Source organism: Schistocerca cancellata, unplaced genomic scaffold, assembly GCF_023864275.1.
Source record: "Schistocerca cancellata isolate TAMUIC-IGC-003103 unplaced genomic scaffold, iqSchCanc2.1 HiC_scaffold_1147, whole genome shotgun sequence".
Lineage (NCBI taxonomy): Eukaryota > Metazoa > Arthropoda > Insecta > Orthoptera > Acrididae > Schistocerca > Schistocerca cancellata.
In genome coordinates, this window is record NW_026047146.1 from 7,989,217 (window position 1) to 8,012,305 (window position 23,089).

At 37.4% G+C, this 23,089-nt stretch overlaps 1 protein-coding gene across 7 annotated transcripts in view; it reads left to right on the forward strand.

The window, feature by feature from the left end:
* Positions 1-23,089, forward strand: part of LOC126159807 (zinc finger protein 99-like) — a 161,345-nt gene that overhangs the window by 96,096 nt on the left and 42,160 nt on the right. For 5 of the 7 annotated variants that reach the window (XM_049916605.1, XM_049916604.1, XM_049916607.1 and 2 more), the window contains one exon: positions 2,970-6,011. The exons of 1 other annotated variant lie outside the window; for it this stretch is intronic. In XM_049916605.1, the coding sequence (XP_049772562.1) occupies positions 2,970-5,127 (2,158 nt within the window). In that variant the 3' untranslated portion in view covers positions 5,128-6,011. Of the gene's footprint in view, positions 1-2,465; positions 2,508-2,969; positions 6,012-23,089 lie in introns of those variants that run through there. One more of the 7 variants, XM_049916610.1, reaches the window with a different exon arrangement.

A 23,089-nucleotide genomic window follows, 5' to 3' on the forward strand; every position in this document is an offset into this window, starting at 1 on the left:
AAGAGCAGTTGAACGGAATGGATGGCGTCTTGAAGGGAGGATATAAGATGAACATCAACAAAAACAAAACGAGAATAATGGAATGTAGTCGAATTAAGTAGCGTGATGTTGAGGGTATTAATTAGGAAATGAGACACTGAAAGTAGTAAAGGAGTTTTGCTATTTGGGGAGCAAAATAACTGATGATGGCCGAAGTAGAAAGGATATAAAATGTAGACTGGCAATGGCAAGGAAAGCGTTTCTGAAGAAGAGAAATTTGTTAACATCGAGTATAGATTTAAGTGTCAGGAAGTCATTTCTGAAAGTATTTGTATGGAGTGTAGCCTTGTATGGAAGTGAAACATGGACGGTAAATAGTTTGGACAAGAAGAGAATAGAAGCTTTCGAAATTTGGTGCTACGGAAGAATGCTGAAGATTAGATGGGTAGATCACATAACTAATGAGGAGGTATTGACTAGAATTGGGGAGAAGAGGAGTTGTGGCACAACTTGACAAGAAGAACTGGTTGGTAGGACATGTTCTGAGGCATCAAGGGATCACAAATTTAGCATTGGAAGGTTGCGTGGAGGGTAAAAATTGTAGAGGGAGACTAAGAGATGAATACACTAGCAGATTCAGAAGGATGTAGGTTGCAGTAGGTACTGGGAGATGAAGAAGCTTGAACAGGATAGAGTAGCATGGAGAGCTGCATCAAACCAGTCTCAGGACTGAAGACAACAACAACAACAACAACAACAACAACAACAGAGCAAACCAAAGACTGCAATTCATTGCCAGAACACTTAGAAGGTGCAGCAGGTCTACTAGAGAGACTGCTTACACCACGCTTGTCCACCCTTTTCTGGAGTATTGCTGTGTGGTGTGGGATCTGCGTCAGGTGGGACTGAAAAAGTACAAAAAACGGCAGCTCGTTTTGTATAATCGCGAAATAGGGGACAAAGTGTCAGAGACATGGTATGTGAATTGGAGTGGCAATCATGAAAACAAAGGCGTTTTTCGTTGCGACAGGATCTTCTCATGAAATTTCAATCACCAGTTTTCTCCTCTGATTGGGAAATCATTCTGTTGGCACCCACTTACATAGGGAGAAACGATCATCACGATAAAATAAGAGAAATCAGGGCTCGCACAGAAAAATTTAAGTGCCCCTTTTTCCTGCGCGCTGTTTGACAGTGGAATGGTAGAGAGTGAGTTTGAAAGTGCTTCATTGAACCATCTGCGAGGCACTTTATTGTGAATAGCAGAGTAATCGTGTAGATGTAGATGAATAGTTTATCAATGTACCTGCCACACAAAATGCAGTGCAGTAAAGATTAGGGATATGACAGAAGCACGCAGTATCTACACAATGCTTACATGGTGGTCTCTAAAACAATTGATAAATAAAAACCTCAAAATTTATTTATTGCTAAAGGTTTCCAGAAATTCTGTTTCTTATTCTGGTAGGTTTATGGTTGACTGGCATATTGTAAAATTTTAACTGGAAGTATTATTTCTAGTAGTTTGACAAACAGAAAGGTATCTGTTTGAAATCTTATTTGCATATTTTTCTGATGTGTTTTATCATTATTAGTGTTCAGTTACTTCACTTACATGTGTATGAAAATACAAGTTGTAAATTATTGAGTTATAAAAGCTACAATATTTAGTGATTCAGTTGTCAACTTCTAGAATCTGACAAACCATGATACCAGTTACATTTAATAAAATCGTGTGATCTAATTAATTGTTCAAAAACACTTGAAATTTACCAGATACCATGCCAAACAAAACTATATACTCAAAACAATGCAAAAAAGTGAAAAGGTACAGTCAGAACAAAAGAAAACTCTGGAGTCTGCACACCTTCAGTAGTTTGTAATCTTTCACATACATGTACATACTGGGGACCTGAAAAGCATTACAGTTCTTTTCTGTGGGAAAGGGTTCAACTGCAGGTATAATAATGAAACCCAGATACTACAGGTGCAGCTCATGCATCAGCTGTTATCACTGCCACTGAGTATGTAGTGTTACCCTTCAGTATTTAATGGGTGATGATGTGACCATTTATGTGTGTGTCCTTCAGTCAACGGTGTTCTGGAATGCCAGGAGACCAGATGTTGGGAATATGTAAAAATTTTCAACAAGGCTCACTCCAAGTGTACTGGAAAATTTGCAACCATTTCCATGTGTTCAGACAATATTTCCATTTGTGGAAGGCTTCATATAAGTTGCAGTGCCAAAAACAATTTTAGATTAAAACCATCTGCAAGTCTGTCATTCACATTCATTCATCAGTATGCAAATTTATTCCCTTGATTGCTGTCACATTGATTCTTGTTCATGAACAGTCATTGTTCAGCTGATCAACATCCATTGTAGGTAACTAATGAAAATATTGATGCTTGCACTAGTAATTGATTTATTTGGAATCAAACAAAAAAATTGTTTACCAGGTGAAATAAATTTACCATTTCTAGAGGTGAAAGTGTTGGCGAAACAAGGAGAATGCACTTACAGAGCTAACATAATCGAAGAGGAACATTTAAAAATTATTTCTCTTAAATAAATCTGAAATACCTTCAATGTAAAAATTTTGAATTAAAACATGTAACTGATTAATTTTTTGATACATTTCATAAATTGTTGTAGACTGTTGACTTGTAGCACTGTATTTTAAAAAAGATTGTAACAGGTGAAAGTGAAGTATTTTAGTTCTAATCTAAAAATTTCAGATCAAATCGGCAATGCCTCAGAATAATGATTATTGAATTTCCTCTGGTTATTTTCGTTTTAAACCACTTTTACCTCATCAGTTCTTTACTTCTGGTGGAATATTATAATTTTAAATCAGTAACACTAACTGAATATATCAATTCTCATGCACTTTTATGACTTGTGGCCTATAGTACAGGATTTATGGTCACTGAAATATTGTTTCTTTGTTGTATATCTCAATATTTAACATTATCCTCCTCCTCTTCAGATTTACTCAGACTACTGGTGGGAGTTGCAGCATATCATGTGAAGAAACTTGTCACCATAGACTGGTCCAGGATGAGTTGGTGATAGACATGGAGAAGTCAACACATGGGTTCAGTACCAATATAGAAGATGTGACCATTGATAAGGAATGCTCAGTTGCCACCCAATATGACTGTAGTACGAGAAAAAAGGAATTACATGTATATAGCTGTAATTTCTGCCAACAGAGCTTTTCTTCAAAATACAGACTCATAATGCATGTGTTTATGCACATTGATGGAACGCAACCACCTTCGCATGTTTGTAAGTGGTGTGGTGAGGTATTTCACAGTAATGTTGGCTTGAAAAAGCATATGAGAATGAGTGAGAATTGTCAAGTTTTAACTGCTGACAGTCATGAAAAATATGGACATAGTGATGAGCATCAAACCACTACCTCGTTGGATATCAAGGCAGACGTTTCTGTCACAGAACACAATGAACAGTCTTCATGTAAGGAAACTTGGAAAGATTCAAAGAAGCCCTCTAATGACATATGTAACACACATATGACAAATGATAGAGAGAAAACAAGTAATTATGGAACTTTGTCTATAGATGTTAATGTCAGTGTCCAGGCTGATCTACTTACTGCAAACAGAACCGACAGATGTGGTATTTGTGGCAAATTGTTTGCTAGGTCAGGTGATCTCGAGAAACATGTTTCCATTCATACTGGGAAAAGACTTCACAAATGTGATATTTGTGAGAAATGGTTTGCGCAGTCACGTTATCTAAAGGCTCACACATTAATTCACACTGGAAAGAAACCTTACATGTGTGTGATTTGTGGGAAATCTTTTACTAAGTCAAGCCATCTCAAGAAACACGTATTAATTCACACTGGAAAGCAACCGCACAAATGTGAGATTTGTGGGAAATCTTTTGCATTCTCAAGTAATCTGATGATACACAATATAATTCACACTGGAAATAAACCTTTCAGATGTGAGATTTGTGGGAAATCTTTTGCTAGGGCAGATCATCACAAGACACACATATTACTTCACACTGGAAATAAACCTCACAAATGTGAGTTTTGTGGGAAATCTTTTAGTGTATTAGGCAGTCTTAACAAACACATATTGATTCACACTGGAGAGAAACGTCACAAATGTGAGATTTGTGGGAAATCTTTTGCTGCGTCAGGCTATCTCAAGAATCACGTTTTAATTCACACTGGAAATAAACCGCACAAATGTGAGATTTGTGGGAAATCTTTCACTATGTCAAGCCATCTGAAGAAACACGTATTAATTCACACTGGAAAGCAACCGCACAAATGTGAGATTTGTGGGAAATCTTTTACTATGTCTGCTGATCTCAAGAAACATGTATTAATTCACACTGGAATTAAACCTCACAAATGTGAGATTTGTGGGAAATCTTTTGCTAGGGCAGATCATCGCAAGAAACACACATTACTTCACACTGGAAATAAACCTCACAAATGTGAGATTTGTGGGAAATCTTTTACTATGTTTGGTGATATCAAGAAACATGTATTAATTCACACTGGGATTAAACCTCACAAATGTGAGATTTGTGGGAAATCTTTTGCTAGGGCAGATAATCGTAATGCACATACATTATTTCACACTGGAAATAAACCTCACAAATGTGAGATTTGTGGGAAAACTTTTACTATATTAGGCAATCTTAACAAACACATATTAATTCACACTGGAAAGAAACCTCACAAATGCGAGATTTGTGGGAAATCTTTTGCTGCGTCAGGCTATCTCAAGAATCATGTATTAATTCACACTGGAAAGAAACCTCACAAATGTGAGATTTGTGGGAAATCTTTTGCTAGGGTAGATCATCGCAGGAAACACACATTATTTCACACTGGAAATTATCCTCACAAATGTGAGATTTGTGGGAAATCTTTTACTATATTAGGCAATCTTAACAAACATGTATTAATTCACACTGGAAAGAAACCTCACAACTGTGAGATCTGTGGGGAATCTTTTGCTACATCAGGTGATCTCAAAACACATGCATTTGAACACACTGGAAGTGGACCTCACAAATGTGGTATCTGTGACAAAAGTTTCACTTACTTAGATACTCTCAAGACACATGCATTACTTCACATCAGAAAGAAAACGTAAGTATGTGTTAGTTTACGCAAATAGGTTTTTGTGGTTAGTGCCCTCAAGGCCTATAAAATAATGTATGTACCAGGGGACAATAAATTGTACTTTCGGTGAAATAACTTTAAAATCTGGTTGAATTGTAAAAGAACTTGTAATGATGTGTACTATAGAGCGCTAACAGATAATGTGACAAAAAATTCATATCTGTAGCTCCAGATGTCAAGATATGGTATTACCAAATACCCAAGAAACACGAATCAAATGTGTTTTTGTCATTAGCCCTGCTGCTTTTTCCTATTGATCTTGCGACAAGAAGATTGTGAATTGTGATAAATCTTTACATTTGTCAGTAATCATAAGTATCTAGCAATATTCAGTATAAGGCCACGGAAATGTGATGACTTGCTGCTTAATATTCCAAACAAAGTCATCATGTAGTACTTGTAACTCTGTATTTTAGAAACAGTGAGAGCAAAAATATATTCATGGCACTTGCTTCATTGAGGCTCAATACTGGGGAAATGTGATTATAACAATTATTTTACTCAGTTATGTTTTCTCAAGAGACTTGGTGTGTCATTAATAGTGTGTACATTTATGTTCTGTTGGTACTAATCCTGCATTAATAAACATAACAACAAATATAATAACCTGCTTAATAGCATGTTTGGCCACCTTTGGAATACAGTACTTTGACAATTCTACATGATATGGACTTGACACATCATTTACATGCTTCTGGGTGTATGTTGCACCAGTTGTATTCCACACGTTCAGATTAGCTAAACGGTATGGTCAAGACATCAGTGTTAGTTACCATGCTACTCAGACCATGCACATGTGACATGGACAATTATCCCGCTGAAAGATGCCTCCACTATGGGAGAGCACACCAGGAATGAAGGAATCCATGCAGCTGCAATAAATGTCACGTTGTCTGCAACTGTCATGATGCCTTCTGTTGCTAACAGGTGTCCCACAGGAGCCAAAGTGACTGCCCCCATGGCATAATGGGCCCTCTATTTGGTTCCATTCATTTAGATAATAGCATATCTGGATCTGCAACTGACCTGGTGTAACAGGAAATGTCACCCATCCTGACAGTTAACATTTGAAATGACCTTCACTCCAGCGTCAATGATCCCTTGCCCACTGCAGTTGCAGGTGAACATTTTGGTGGATCGGTATGGAAACATACAGTGACCTTATGTTCCAGAGCCACACATTCAACAATGTACATTGAACTGTGGGTTCCAAAACGTGTATGGCTGCCCCAGCGTTGTTTTCTGTCATTAGATGTGCCACATATTGCCACATCTCCAGCTTTACAGAGCAGGCAAGCTTCTGACCTCCATTCTTCGTGAAGAAGTATAGATGTATTACATATTTTCATAATGTTATGGACTTATTACCTTTCAGCCACTTTCCGCAGATGTTCACAACAGTAGCATAGATCCATTGTAGCAACTTCACCACTTTTGAGGTGCTAGTTCCCACCTGCAATGCCACTATAACTTGCCCTTTGCTAAAGTCACTTACATCATTAAATTTACATGTTCGCAGCTCATCTTACTGATAGAACAAAAAGTGTAAATCTGTGGTCTGCTTATATACTTGTAATCTGCTTACCGCATTATGTGGTGCATACAACGTGGCGTTCATTCTCCTCATGAACAGTGTTCATTACATTTTTGCCCATCAGTGCATCTTCTTGTAAATGGGTCAGATGCGGAAATGTGTAATCTAAGAAATTCATCATGCTTGGTTGCCATTTACACTAGTGCACAATAACTATATTTTTTGTGAAATATTTTTGTTTCACAGAGCTCTGTACATAATTCAGAGATAATATAGGTAAGTGTTATCCACCAAAGCTCATAATTACTTGTTCAGCATCTAATACTGCATAAGTTCTACAAAAAAAAGAAATATGTAAATAAACATTAGGTGTCATGATTTGATTCCAATTATTTGTATACACAAGAACAACACTTGGGAGAGCTCAGAACATGAGCACTAAACAATTCTTGTGTTATATTCAAAGATGTTTCCATTGTGGGTATTTTTCTTAATTTGTGGTAAATATACATGAGGTTTTTGTAAAATTGTACTTATGCTTCAGTTTCAATTTCAGAACGATTGTTTTTAATTTTGATTTCCTACCTATTTGTTATTGCTGAAAGTGGTTTAGTATGTTTCATCATATGTGTAACAATGGGAGATAGTTATAATTAAGTGATTGGCACTGTTCTGTTTTGCTACACTTCAGCTGTGACACTTTGTAGTGATATGATTACATTGTATTTCATCTTTCCCATGATAGTACATCCACAACTGCTGTATGGGTTATTCATAATAGACAACATCCACATACATTTGTATTAAATATTATTTTCCATTAAAAGGAAAGAAAAACCGGGTTTCTGGGCAATAGCCTTATATTCCAATGAATCTGAAAATGTACTACAATGTGTGGCGACTATACATATTATGAATCTCTAAGAAACAGCAAAATTTGTAGTAACATGTTAAAAAAAAGGTACACAAATGGGCTGAATATCTGTAGGCGTCAGCTAAGGATGGGTCATATGGTGTTTCTCTGGTACACGAGATGTAAGCTGAAAATAAACATATTCAGTGCTTGTGTGGAAAACCACCCAAAGAACTTAGTCTACATAAACACTGTACATACCCATAAATTAAAGAGTGTAACAGCACCTATTAAAATAATAACCTAAGCTAATCACTACAGAATAAACCGTTGTATAAGAATTGTCAAGGACAAGTCAGTTGTGGGTTGTGGATCCAGGAGTAAGGGTAATCAAGCATATTGTTTATAAAAACAGCAATGAGGAGTAATTTAAAACAACTAACTGGTATTTGCATCAGAACTTTACTTCTGAGGCCACTAACAGACTGAGGGGCATAGTGCTGGAGAATGGGATAGAAGCACACCTCTGATCAGACTGAAAGCTGGTTGCCAATAGTGAGCCAAATTTATCCCAGCTATGCCCTATGGCCCCATGTGACCATTAACAGCGGTCTCATTGGTTGCTGGATGGTTTTCTAGGTTTTCCTCACTAAAGATGCTTCTCGGAAGTGTCTCCCCATCAGTATTCTCACTGTCAGAATTGTATGAATGTGAACAAGGCATATACAGCGGTAACTGATACAGAACTAGCCTCTGACTAGCCACAGCTCTGAAGTGAAACGTATTTCATAAAGTGTTCCCCACTCGGTCTATCTATCTACCACACACACTTCACTCCCCCTCCGTAGCAGTAGGCTAATTATTTCAAAATTACGAAAGTAGTAGTTTGATGTTTGAAAATGCTCCTTTGGATTGGTGGATCTTGCTAAAGGATGCGACGTTCTGATAGGGGAAACAAATAATTTCCAAAATGCAGTAAAAAAGTGGACAGGAATAGAAAACTAAAAGTATTTAAGAAGTGACAAATAATAGTACAATAATTTAGAGTTCGAATTGGCCAATTTTGGCTATTGTAGAAATATACGCAGCCAACTGAAATGATGCACTGATACAGTGGTGTGGTGGTGCCGAGGCAACAGGTGTGCTGACCATGTACTGAGCCAGCAGGGACAGCATGAGGGCTGCCAAGATACATCAGCTGGGCAGTGGCTAAGCTGGTGCAATGGTGATGCCAGTGGACAGTGATGGAGTATTGTGGTTCAGAATGACAGCATTGGGGCCAGAAAATGTTGTTACCAGTTGTGAAGGTCTAGCCTCACAGATCAAGAAAGGCTGTAACACTGCATCAGATGGGTGCATCATCGAAGGCTGGCTGGTTATTTCCATACAAAAGGAGGTCTAGCTCAATAATATTAATAAGATTTATTACTTTTCCTATAATCTCTGCAGTTTGTAGTATAAAACTTAAAATTACGAAGTTATTGAAGGATACATTACAAACTGATTATATATCCATAATAAACTAATCTCATTAAGACAACTGTAACACTTTCATTGTTTTATTAAATCTTATTTCATGTACTTAGGTTGACAGCCCTGTAGCCAGGCAGATGTGCGTGTATGAAGCTCTCACTAAGTTAAGTGATTAATATTGAAATAAGAGCTAATTTAGTTAATATTACATTTTAGACTAGTGCATTTACTTCTTATCTAATCTATGTATTGAAGGTTTTGCTTTTCTAAACGTAATTACATCGAAAAGGAAATATTTTGTGAAGGCCTGCAGTTGCATTGTAGTTTACATATTTTGGCGTTAATTTTGTACGAGTGTAGATATTTGTTTTTGACTAGACTTAGCTCTTCAAAGTTAAATTAATTCGTGTCTCTCATCCAGAATTTGTGTGGTTGATTAAAAGTTTCTGAGCCAAGTTTATAAGTTTGTTTACATTAGTGTTTAGTTACATACCAGGACAGGTTAAAACCTATTGTGCTGTTGAAGTTATTTTCTGATTTTGTGTCACGTTTTACTATCAAACCATTTGTGACAAGTGTGGTGGTTGCCATAGAAATTTGAAAGAGGGAGTGTTCTGTATAGACTAGGTTGTGGTTTCATTGGGGAGAGTGTAGCGGAGAGGAAACAAGGATAGATGATGAGGCTCTTCCATGGCAGTGTAGGTTACATAGAAAGGATAGAAAAATCGCGGAACTGGCGGCAAAGATTTGTGCCCTTAAGACTGAATTAGAAATCGCGAATTTGGAATTATGTAAGCTAAGGGAGGGAAAGGACTCTGGGCGCTGGTAAAAGGTAGCAAGCAAAGGGCGAAAAAGGGAAACAGTTGATAAAACTTATAAAATTCAGTTAGGATATCAGTTTGACTTGCTACCTGAAGTAGTGGAGGAAGGGCCTCATTCAGATTTAGTTGAATGTAGGTTGAAGCAGAATATTAGCTTAAAGCAAAAAGACAGGTCGGGATCAAACCAGAATAGGAAAAGAAAAATTCTGCTTATAGGTAGTAGTCATGGGAGGGGCATGGGCCAACAGCTACAGGAGAAATTAGGGACAGAGTACCAGGTTACAAGTTTTGTGAAACCGAGTGCTAGCCTTAGCCAGGTGACAGAAAACTTATGTCAGCTATGCAAGGACTTTGAGAAGGAAAATCATGTAATTATAGTTGGGGGAGCAGTAAGCAGCCTGGCTATGAATCCAGAGTATAGTATTAGTAGTGACCTAGATAAAATAGGAGCAGAAACTGGGCACACGAATGTTGGGTTTTTGGAGGTATTTCAGCGCTATGATCAGCCCTGGGTATCGCGTGTTAACACTGAACTGAACAGGATGCTCCAGACACCGGCAAAGTCTCACATGAGTGTTGGTCCAGTTGATGCTATTGGTAGGTGGGGCTACACTACACATGGCCTGCACCTTATTAGGAAGGGGGAAGATAAATTAGCTTCTCTATTAGCAAATACTGTAAGGGGGGCCACAGTCACACAAGGGGTGATCCCTGTGGTTACTGCGACCAAGGCAGACAGGTTTTTTTTGGGTTAAAGTCAATTTCCAGACAGACAACAACCAAGGAAAATAGAAGAAAAGAAACTTCATGCACAGCAAATAAGGATAAAGCTAAGGATGATATCAACTTCACCAAAATATCAAAGGAATTAAAAAAAGTAGGTGAGCTGATAGTGTATTTAGATGATCTCGAAAATAAGAATGAGATTGATGTACTTTGTCTGTCTGAGCACCATGTAACTGTGGGGATGGAAAATGTCAGTATAAATGGGTATCATTTAGCTTCTTATACTTGTAGATCTAGTATGGATAAAGGAGGAGTTGCCATTTTCATAAAACAAGGGTATAATTACAGAACTGTTGAAGTGAGCAAATTTTGTGTTGATCAGCACTTTGAGGTTTGTGCATGTTAACTTCAGCTAGATAATGTTGATATTAGCAACAGTGTACAGGTTTCCACTAGGAGATTGGGAGCTATTCATGAAAAAGATTGACTGCCTATTATGCTGTCTGTCAGACAAAAAGAAGAAGTTATTAATCTGGGGTGATTTCAGTGTTAATTTTTCTAAGCAATTCTTATAGGAAAAGTGAACTAGAAGTGTTGTTAACAACATATAACTTAGTAGAATCAGTAATCAGTATCCCTATACGTATAGCTTAAGACAGTAGTACTCTAATAGATAATGTATTTGTACAGCAAGAGGATGTAGAACAAACACATGCTTTCCCTGTAGTAAATGGATTATCTGATCATGATGCACAACTGATTAACTTACAAAACATAACAGGGTGTACACTTCAGAAACCATTAAGTAAAAGTGTGAGGGTGCTCAACCCGGTATCTATAGATCACTTCAGAGAAAGTTTAGGAAATGTAAACTGGGAAGATATATACAATGATCCAAATGCAGCATATTTCCTAATAAATTTATATCCCTTTTTGAACATTGTTTTCCAAAGAAAATTACTAAATGTAACACCACAATATTTTTAAAGAAACCTTGGATTATTGTAGGTATTAATGTGTCTTCAGAAAGAAAAAGAAAACTGTATGAGACAGCAAGAAGTAGTTTTACACTATAAAAATTATTGTAACACACTGAGAATAGTTGTAAGGAAATCAAGAAATATATATGTTATAGAACAAATTAACAACTCCAGCAATAAAATCAAATCAATATGGAATGTTGCTAGAAGGGAGACAGGAAAACTAACCAGTGGGGTAGGTAGTATTACTGATAAAGAGAATGAGACCATTTAACCAACATTACCCAGGTAGCCAATGTATTTAACAATCACTTCTTAAGTGTAGAAGAAAAAATTGGTGAGAATAGTTCAAAAGAAAAAGCGAGGCAGCACATGGAAGAGTCAGTTTTGATAAATTTTAGTCAGATTAGGTTTCATCTAATAAACTCTTGTGAAATAAGGAAAATAATTAAATCATTGAAAAATAAATATTCTGTAAGAGTAGACGACATCAAAACAATTTGGAGCAATTACAGCTGATATTTTGAGTCACATATGTAATGCATCACTGACTCAGGGAATTTTTCCAGACAGGTTAAGATATATCCATTGTCAGGCCTCTCTGCAAAAGGGGGAAACCGCAGATGCCAATCATTACTGGCCAGTATCCTAGCTTACAGCATTTTCAAAAATGTTTGAGAAAGTAATGTACTCAAGAGTGGTTAGCCATCTCAACAGTAATGGGATACTTAGTAAATCACAGTTTGGATTCTAGAAATGCTGTTCCACTGAGACAGCAATATGTAGTTTCACTGTCTACATAATAGAGTGTTTAAGTAGTAAAATGTCACCAGTAGGAATATTCTGTGACTTATCCAAAGAATTTGATTGTGTGAACCATGACGTTATGTTAGAGAAATTACAATTCTATGGTATAAATGGAAAAGCATATGAGTGGTTTAAGTCATATCTACAGAACAGGAAGCAAAAAGTCTCCCTGTATGCTTCTAGTGATTGGAAGGAGTTTGCCACTTCATCTAACTGGAATGAAATTACATTAGGTGTTCCACAAGGTTTGATCATTGGTCTCCTCCTGTTCTTGATATATGTGAATGACCTCCCTTCTTATGTGAAACAAGATGTTGAACTGACACTGTTTGCTGGTGATACAAGCATAATTATTAGTCCAGTAAAGGAAAGTCCAATAGAAAATGATACAAATAAGGTCTTTTGAAAAGTTATTAATTGGTATTCTGTGAATGCATTTCCTCTGAACTATGAAAATATAATCCAATTTTCTGCTGCAAAAAGTATAATTCCTTCCATAAACGTAACACATCAAAAGAAGTCTGTAGCCAGGGTAGAGCATACTAAGTTTTTGGGTGTACATATAGATGATAATCTTAATTGGAAAATTCGTGTTTTGGATCTCGTAAAGCGACTAGGTTCAGCAACTTTTGCAGTCAGAATAATTGCCAATTTTGAGGATGTAGAAATTAGTAAGCTAACATACTTTGCATAGTTCCACTCTCTGATGTCATACAGAATAATATTCTGGGGCAACTCAACACTTAGGCAAAAGGTATTCATTGGTCAAAAGAAAGTAGTTAAAATAATGTGTGGGGTTCATAGTTGCACATCTTGTAGGCATCTGTTTAAAAGGTTAGGAATTCTTACAACTGCTTCATAGTACATTTACTCAGTAATGAAATTTTTTCTCAACAACATGGACCAGTTTAAAATCAACAGTGACATTCATGATTACAATACCTGAAAAAAGAAAGATCTACACTGTCCTTTACTTAACTTATTTTTGGCACAGAAAGGGGTAAAATATGCTGCTATAAAACTTTTCGATAAATTACCAGATGAAATAAAATGTCTGACAGACAGCAGTAATAGTTTCAAAAACAAATTGAAATCATAACTCCTTGACATCTCCTTGTATACCATAGATGAATTCTTGAATATGAGTAAATAAATCTGGAGATATAATACTGTATATGCATTTTGTGCCATTTAAGGGAATGGGGTAGATAATAGAAATATTTAGGTAATGTAAACACTATAATTAAACAAAAAAAGCATCTTGTTTCCTGTGCGCATTTCTTGTGTATTTGACACATTCCACATCATAATGGTTTTTCCGTGTTATTGATAAATGGAACACGTAACTAACTCAATAACTAACTAACTAATTGATATTGGTTATTAAATCCTATATCATTGGTTTGGTCCTTAACTAAGTGGAATTTAATGCTCGCCCATGTTGCAAAATACGCAAAATAACAAAATTATACAATGGAAACAATCTAATACATATTAGCATCCCATCTCTTAATGCTTAGTCATAAACGAGAGTCATGACTGAATTGCGCCAGGATCCAAAATCCACTTAAGTATAAAATTACCCAACAGCTGCTGCTTGTGCACCACTGGGTTGGTGATCTGAATAGTTCACAGTATCCTGGATTACATATAATCCATATAACCATTCTGAGGACAACTACAGTGACTGGAAGATACATGACACCAGGGCAACCACTCTATGTAGGAATTCCAGCTTACTCCACTCAGTGATGTGTGCAGTGCCGTGGTCAATGGTAACTTGCAATTTTCCCAAGCTAGTATTCATCAGTGGATTGCAGAAAGTGAGTCTTTGATTTTTTTTGATAGTGTAGGCAGGCTGTCGATTGGGTGCCAGCACAAAAGGTGTTTCAGGAAAATTAGAAGAAAAATTTAAATGTTATTCTGTGTGTAAGTTAAATGAGCAAATAGCGTAATGGTGGGTGTGATACATCATAATAAGAACATTGAATAAAAGTCTACCGTTAGAGAAACTCGAGAAGTCTGGAGTGTAAATGCATGGTCACAGCAGAGAACTGCCACTATAGTTGACTGTGCTACCAAATACAGTAATCTGTTCCCAGTGGGTATAAATAAAGATTTGTGCATTGCAACAACAATGTGAGAGCAAGGGAATTCTGTAGTTTCCCCTAAAAGCAATGCAATTTCACAATGCACTAATGTAGAGTAATAAGGTACGAGGCTTGTAATAATTAGTGTGAATGCACAGTTGAAACTCGAACTACATGGCAGTGTGATGGACAACCCTTGGAAACAATCAGGATGCCCGTTTGCCAAACATTGCATTCATAGGCAGCCACACAGGCGACAGAGAAAGAGAAGGTGATAACACTCAAATTTGCGACTGGTGCAAGTTATGGGCAGGGATATCTGCACATTTAAAACATCTGTAGATCATGACAGTTGTACAATAGCAGCAGTGCAATAATACAGCAAGGTTGATTCCTACATGGAGTAGATCATTTGTATGTGTACTGATGCATGAAATGAATTATTAGTTATGGTTTGCTGGAAGGTTTCATCTGCCACTAAGTTAGGGCTGAGGCTCTGTTGCAGTCTTGACTGAATGGTAGTGTGCACAGTGTTAACATGCAAGTGTTATACAACAAGATCTGTAAGGCTTTGGTCCCTTCCAAAGTAGCAGTCAGTTTGCACAGTTCCCTGTGTGCAGTTATTAAGTCACGCTGGATCGCGTTTTTAAGTTCTTCGTATTTCAGTATTAGCACAGCGGCTATATTATGGATTTCTCAGTTGGTAACCAAAAGTTGTCTTCAATGTGATTGAGCTGCACATGCCAGGATACTAGGATATCATGATACTGCATAACAAAGAACGAAGCTCGCTGGGGAGCTTTATCACAGCGATCATCATCAGTCAGATCAGGGGTACCAAATTTGTTTTCAGCACAGCTGCACTTCTATTAAACCAAACTTGCATAGCAATGCGGAGTGGTACTGTGACTGTTTGTTCACAGGATGAACAGTGTTTGTAATGCAGTGAAGGAGAATTAAATCTGTGAAAAGACAGAGATGGTAGTACACATTGTCTGGTCGTTTCTGCTTGCATGCTGCAAGAGATAGCACTCGTGTAGAGGCAATAGCAACAGGGTACCAAGGTTCGACGGCTTCGCAATCAAGATGGTTGATCGGCAGTATTTATTGAGTGTTCACAGGTGCTAGTTGTCTTGAGACTTTGCAAAAGTTTAAAAGATCATTATTCTTTTGAAAAAATACTGATGAAGTATGTTGAGCAGGGCTGAATTTTGAGGGGACTGAATTCACAGCCAGTTGTTTTTGGCATGCTTTTAGAAAGAACAAAAGACTTTATAGCGTGGCATATTGCAGAATTAGGTCAACTGTTGGCTAATGTGTATGATTTACTGTAGTGTGCTAATTCTATACTTTGTTGAGAAAATAAATGTGAGTTTCTATCACCACTTTTCTGAAAAATAACGAGAATGAAACCACATATTCGAAGCGTCCATTATATAAACTGGCATGAATATGGAATGTTAGATTTAGGACAAGGATGTCAGTATGGGAGCCAGTAGACATACCCAGTAGTGATAACTTCCTTGGTGAGCTATGAGAAAGAATAGAGGGCTTAGCTGTTAGGAAAATGGCCAAACCAGCTTCAGTTATCTGGAACGAAATTAAAATTGAGAGTATTGGTTACATTTATAATTGTAATGCATTAAAATATAATGGGTGGTGCAATGAGAGTGTGAGGTGAACTAGGAAGGGAATCATGATTAACTGTCCAAACGCATGATGGCTAGGACTGTAGTCTTGTGACTGTTGAGGGACCTAACTGGTTCATGCCAGTCCTAATTAAATTAGGTGATAAAAACTGATCGCAGAACATGACAATATGAACTGGAAAACAGAAATACATTAACAGGAAAAGAGGTGACATCATGCACTACAGTTACTGCAACTTAATCATAAAGGGAAGCAAAAGGAATGGCAGGAGCTCGTTTCTAGATGAATCAGACGTTTTTCGTCATCTCATCAGGCTATCAAGGTGTAATGAACTTACAAGTGGTAGGAATCGAAAAGAGTGTGCTGCTTCCATACAAGATTTGTGTCATGAAGCCATAGAATTTTATTCTGCTGCTATAAAAGTATGTCAAAGCTAAATATGGTAAAGAAATGTGAAATGAGCAGAAACGCCTGTAGATACGTGAGGTAAGTAAATGAGTTAAAAGAGTCGAAGCATTTAAAGTTTTTCTCAGTGATGCAGTGCTGACAAGTAGTACATTAACTTTGTAGGTGTGTAAGGCGCTGGGGTGTATCCAATTGTATAGTTACTTATAGTGTACTACATGTGAATGCATAATGTGGTATGTATTAGTGGATACGAAAGGGTCGCAAAAGAAACCTGTATCCGTAATGTATGCAGATCCACTGCTCTCTTGGTTAGTGACAGATGGGGAAGCACAGAGAATTAGAACAGATTGCATGAAGCATTCTAAATCTTCCCATAAACGGAATGGTGGGCATCAGATGCGTTCGCATTCACGTCATCAAAATAGCAGAGCCTAACCGGCAGGTAAAACACATCACTAGAGGGACAGATGCACAAAATTGTGGGTTAGTGAGTATTTAATTAATGATTGTAACTGATAACATTGGTGGCGGCCACATTGGAAAAAGACTTTATTATTCATATTTCTTCTTGTAGGAGTGAGCAAGGCTGAAATTGGTGTGGTGCCAGGTGCATCAGCCAGGAACAGCTTGATAAGTGTGATTTTGTACTGATGAATGCCACATTTTTTTCAATGGAGGATGTAGATAATATCTGAGGTCCGCTTTTGCACAATGGCGACGAGTAATGTAGAACATCTGGCCGCTGTGACCGAGTGGTTCTAGGCGCTTCAGTATGGAACTGCGCGACTGCTATGGTCGCAGGTTCAAATCTTGCCTCGGGCATGGCTGTGTGTGATGTCCTTAGGTTAGTTAGGTTTAAGTAGTTCTAAGTTTTAGGGGACTGATGACCACAGCAGTTCTAGGGGACTGATGACCTCAGATGCTCCCATAGTGCTCAGAGCCATTTTGAAACATTTTGATTGGCATGCCTGTTTTTAGAGTAACTGTCACAGTGACAAGAGCAGTTAGTCCATCATTGTATAATTACAACAATCAATGCATTTACCCTTCTTTGCAAAACCGTATGTAATTCTTATTCGTCCATATGACAGTGAAGATGCTACTGTTGTTTGAAAATTGTTTGTCTCTTACCTTCATATAGAATGGGGCATAATTACACATTACCTTTCACAAACCATTGCTGGAAACTACATTTGACACCTTCTGTGTCTTTAGTGCCTTTCAGGTATCATTGTTTGGTAATGAAGTTAAGTCATTTGTGATACAGAAGTAGTATATAATTCAACTTATCTATGCTTTCGTTCTCCTGATCTACCCTTGATATCCTATATTTTTGTCATGCTGGATCTATGATTTCGACATGTAGCAGTGTCTTTTGACAATGCACATAACTCTGATGTTCAGGATTTCACGTCTGAAGTCTATTGTAAATTAGGTGGAGAATGGAGGAAAGTATAGTTTTTAAAGGCATAATACATTTCCTATAATGGCATATGCCAAACTTCGTAACCATAAATCGCTTGTTTCACCAGATCAATCCACATGCGGTACTATACATACTACCACAAATTGCGAAGGCCAGGACTTATTTTTGTTGTGTTATCCTTCACATAGAAAGAATATAGATCATCTGATGTGCAAAAGTCCTGCCAAACAGTAACTGCTGCTCTATATGCATGTGTTGGCCTGAGTGCTAGTAATATCTTGCAGTGTGAGTTATTCTTTGTTTACAAAACGCTAACACAACTTCGAGATAATACTGTCTTATACATTATAACTTCCCACTAGTGTATACTATGAGAGTCTTGGGTAATTTTATAGCTGTGGTTTGCAGATTTTAGGCGACTGTAAGTACATGATCTCTGTAGGGTACTCATTGCATGAATTAGTCTTTAGTATTAACTCAAAGCATTTGATATAGAGGTCGCTTGCTTGTTGCAGATTTGGTTCTTAACTGTTATATAAATGAATGCAATTATCTCTTGTCTCTTCATGTATTAAATTAAGAAGTTTACTTGCCTATTGTGGACAATATAACTGTGAATTCTAAAGTAAATTTTGATAGTAAAGTGGAAATAGCATGACATCTGACAATAAGTGAAAATTTGTTGTATGTGTTTTTCGTGCGAAACTCGGCAAAAGAAAAAAAAAGTATTGCTGTAAAGAAACCATTCGATCAATATCAGCTACTGGAAAGAGACTTCGTTACTTAACGTCTCCAATTATCTATTTCACTTCAATGCTGCTTATGAGTTGGTTAAGTAAAACATCGTTCTACCTCAAAACTGTAATTCTCATCTTATAACAATGTAGTACTGAGTAAACCTCGTTTTCAATAGTGTAAATGCGTTCGTAAAAAGTCCATTTCACATGATGTAAAGTCTCTAGTGCACATAATGTAAAACTAACAGTTATTTCATGTATCACCACAGTACAGTTCTCACATATAGGAAGGTTTACAGCTTTACTGAGTAACATAGTAATCTCCTGATGATGTTGAATTGTTGCCCCTCACATTCTGTTTTACTGGTACTTGATTATTATAAAACAACTGATCTCTCTAAACTCGTGTCCACTGTATAAGCAATTACTTCTGGTCACACTTTAATCATTTACATTATCACTTCTCTCGTTACTTTGCTGTTAATATACAGTAACTTATAATACAGCAAGGCACACTCTTACTTTAGAAAGCAATTTTGGCAGCATCTTGCATAAAAAACTGCAAAAGAAAGATGGCCAACTAGCCTCAACTGGGGACTGGTTCTATAGTCTAGCACAATTCGTTTGCACTATCCAGTCAAAATGACTGACTGAATGGCAGAATTATTACTCAAAACAGCATCAATAAAATAAATTTCTTCCTATAGTGAAATCACTCCTACACAGAATAAAATACCACATAAAACTCGTTCGAACAAACGATACCTCAATCCCATGACCTCAAGGCATAAGGGTGCTTATTTCTCAAGGCATTCAGAGGATGAGCTGACAGCAACTTGTCCTTTTCTTCCTGCATTTCTGCATGATAGTACCTGTGACTTGTCATAAATAATTTTGAACTGAAGCAAGTGATACTGCAGAGGGTGGCAGAGCTTGACCATGGTACAGCTGTAACCAGTCAGAATATACTACCACTGTATGGTCAGAAAATGAATATCTGCATAAACAGAAGTCACTCGTGTGATGGCATAAGGCATTTCGTATTGAGACATGAATTTATTAGTCTTCCCTTTCTTAATAATGGGGTTACAAATCAACAGTAGGTCCCCAAGTTCACACTGAGAAAGCACAGTCCCTTTGTTACTTCGTTCATCTTGTTTCTGGGTAGCTTATATTTATTTTGCTTTATCTGCTTCCAGATAGCCTTTAGGTGACAACTTCTGCCAGATCCACGGCAGATGGGTGTTTATCATGTTCAAATGGGGAGCTCATAGGCCATCTACATACTTCCTCATAGGATGTATACCTAGTTGATTCATGTATATGACTATTTCATGCAGAAGTTACATAGGCAACCTACCTGTCCCAGTCATTGAGTGGTTTATGTAGTAAGACAAAATCCGAACTGCTGTTTGATGAACACATTGAAGGTGGCTATTAGCTTTTGGATGATAAGGAGTGTTTCTCTATTTTTGGGTTCATAGTAATTTGTACACTTGTAGAAACAGGGTGTACGTTAAATTAGTCAAAATATCATCATGGCCTGCGAATGATAAAAATTAAGTATTTCCAAAGGCACTCGTTACTATTCCTATAGTCATACCTGGAACTTGTACTAGACTTAGATATCTAGATCACTGGTAGATAGGATATATTAATAATTCTGTGTGGTCTGTGGGAAAGGTCTGACACTGTCTAAGGCAACATTCTGAAATGGGTTTGTAGCGTCTATAAGTCTTTGCAAGGCAATTTAAGTCCATTGTGGGACTGAACTCTGACCACAACGCAAGTAGTTTTGTATATACTTATGAACATCAGTCTGTCTACCTTCTCATCAATACTGTGTGTCTATTCTGGCATTCATGGCCTTTTGTCCATTATGACATACCTGCAAACTGTCATGATACTGAGCTATTATACATTCTTGCAACTCTTTCTGCAATTATACTCTGTTGCTCAGGGGAATTTATGTGGCATACAATATAATCAACTGTGGCAAAATGTTGAAGAGAATTGTACCAGTTACATTGTACATCTCTCAATTCTTCTATTAAAACATTGTCAGTATGAATCATTTTGACCTTACGGCCCAGTGCATCAACATTCAAGTATGAACAGCCTGGTTTGTGGCATGTGTCATAATCCTATTTTGATAGTTTTAATGCCCAACGAGTCAAATGACTACTGGGGTCCTTTAAACTGCGCCTCTACAAAAGAGCAGTATAATCAGAGACCACAGCGAATTTTCTTCTGTAGAAATAACATCTGCAATAGTTGACTCCGAATTTAAGTGCTAGCAATTATTCCTGACAAAGAACAGTACTTATAGCATATTCGAGTTGTCTGTTCAAAGGATAAAAAGATTTTCAGATTCAGTATATTAATAAAGTGAACCTGTCAAATCATATTTAAGTTTCCTCATAGCCTATTCATATCCTTCTGTCCGCTCAAGCACTACACCTTACTTTAACAACTTAGTTAATCGTTAGGCTGTCATAGCAAAATCCTTTACCAAAGACGATAATAATTAATGGAGGCAAGAAAAGTTGCATTTCCTTATCGTTAGTGTGCCCGGAAGAGTCTCAACTGCTTTGGTTAGCTGTGGATCTGTCTTAACTTCATCTTAACTGATAATATGTCTCAGGTACTTAACCTTTGATTGTGCAGAAAAAAAACTTTTAAATTCAAATGTGTATGCTGTAATCTTGATAAAACGTACCTCAATCTCACCAAATGTTCCTCAGTACTCCTTGAAAATATCATGTCATCGAAATACACAAAAGATGTTGTAGGCTTCAATCATCTTATTAACAAGTCATCGAGTCTTTGGAAATTGACAGGCGCATTTCTAAGGCTGAAAGGCATGTGTAAAAACTCATACAACCCTCATGGAACCACAAATGCGGTATTATAGGCATCCTAGTGCAATCGGAATTTGGTGGTAATTAGAATACATGTAAAATGTAGTAAAATACGTACGGTTTCCCAATCTCTCCAATGTTTCGTCGATATGGGGTAGAGGGTAGGTATCAGTGGTAGTTACCTTGTTTACTGCTTGTACGTTAATGCATAGGCGATAGGCTTTCTCTCTACTGATTGCCTTTTTCTGGTCCCACAACGATAGGGACCAAGCAGGGGGTTCGCAGAGCAATGATCTCTCCCTGCAGCCAGCTGTTGTTGTGTAACATCCTGAACAATGGATTGTAGATTAAATAGGAATCTGCCCAGTTCCGACCCTGTCCAGTTTCTAAGCAATTGGCCTAATCTCTTAAGTTTGAATTTCGTGTTGTACAACGTCAGTGACTCACATATACTGCTGTTCCTCGAACAACCAAGCATATTCATTTACTACCGAGTACAAAAGATTTCACTTACACTGGCAATTGTGCTAACTTCTCATAGGCCTGATTTTTAAGTAAGGTCGCTACTGTGCAAATTCTCCTTCTATCAGCTGCTTCTTGCTCTTACACTTTAACTTATTTTCACACTGAAATTCTTCAACTTCCTGAGCACTATCAAGTATTGTTCCAGGTGTAATCTCTATATCTTCTTACCGAAAATCATCAATAAATACTGGAGCACAAAACTTCTGTACCAGTGTCTCTATTTTATTTGTACTTCTTCTCACAGGAATCAACAACCTGTAGAGATCGTTGTTTAGACCGAGTGTATCAACGAGAAAGTGTAATCTAGGCAACATTTGGATTGTGAAGTCGGTCCTCTGCCACCGCTGATTGTTACCAGTTGTGTAAGTTTCAAATTCCCATGTATGTGATTCTGTTGGAGGTTGTGGAAGAGGCCTCATTCCACAAGTTCCTAGTGATTGAGGGTCGCGAATTTGGCCGAAATAGTTGCCTCACTGAATCTAACAATATACGCCCCATAATCTACCACCACCCAGTACTGATGTAGGATATCCTTCTGTAGAATGACACTGAAATCCCTTCTGCGTCTTCTCCCAACTTACCTATCAAAACCATAATTCTTACCATCCATCTGCAGGTTTACAAAACATTTTCCTGTGGGCAGTATTACTTCTTCTCTTAATCCACTAATGTTACAGCGAAATGATTTAAGTGCACTCTTATCATGAAGAGAAACAAATAATGCTCTAATTTGAGCCCCTGTATCTACTGACACTTTGGCAACTCTTCCTCTCATATTGTCCTTTAAAATTATGTAAGTCACCTCATTTACACTTCTGTCTTGGTCTGGATACATTACCCACGTTACGTTGAGGATGGGTGGTGGGGCCTGATCCCCTACGTGTATATCAGCGTTTGGAATTCGCGTCGTTTACGAAAACGTGGCGCAGCTTATTGCTTTGTGACAGAGTAGAGATGAACCTTGCAGCCTTCTTGCAAAAATGTGTCAGTCTTACTGCCTCATGCAGTGAAGTTGGTGAAGCCACCTTTACTTCACTACATA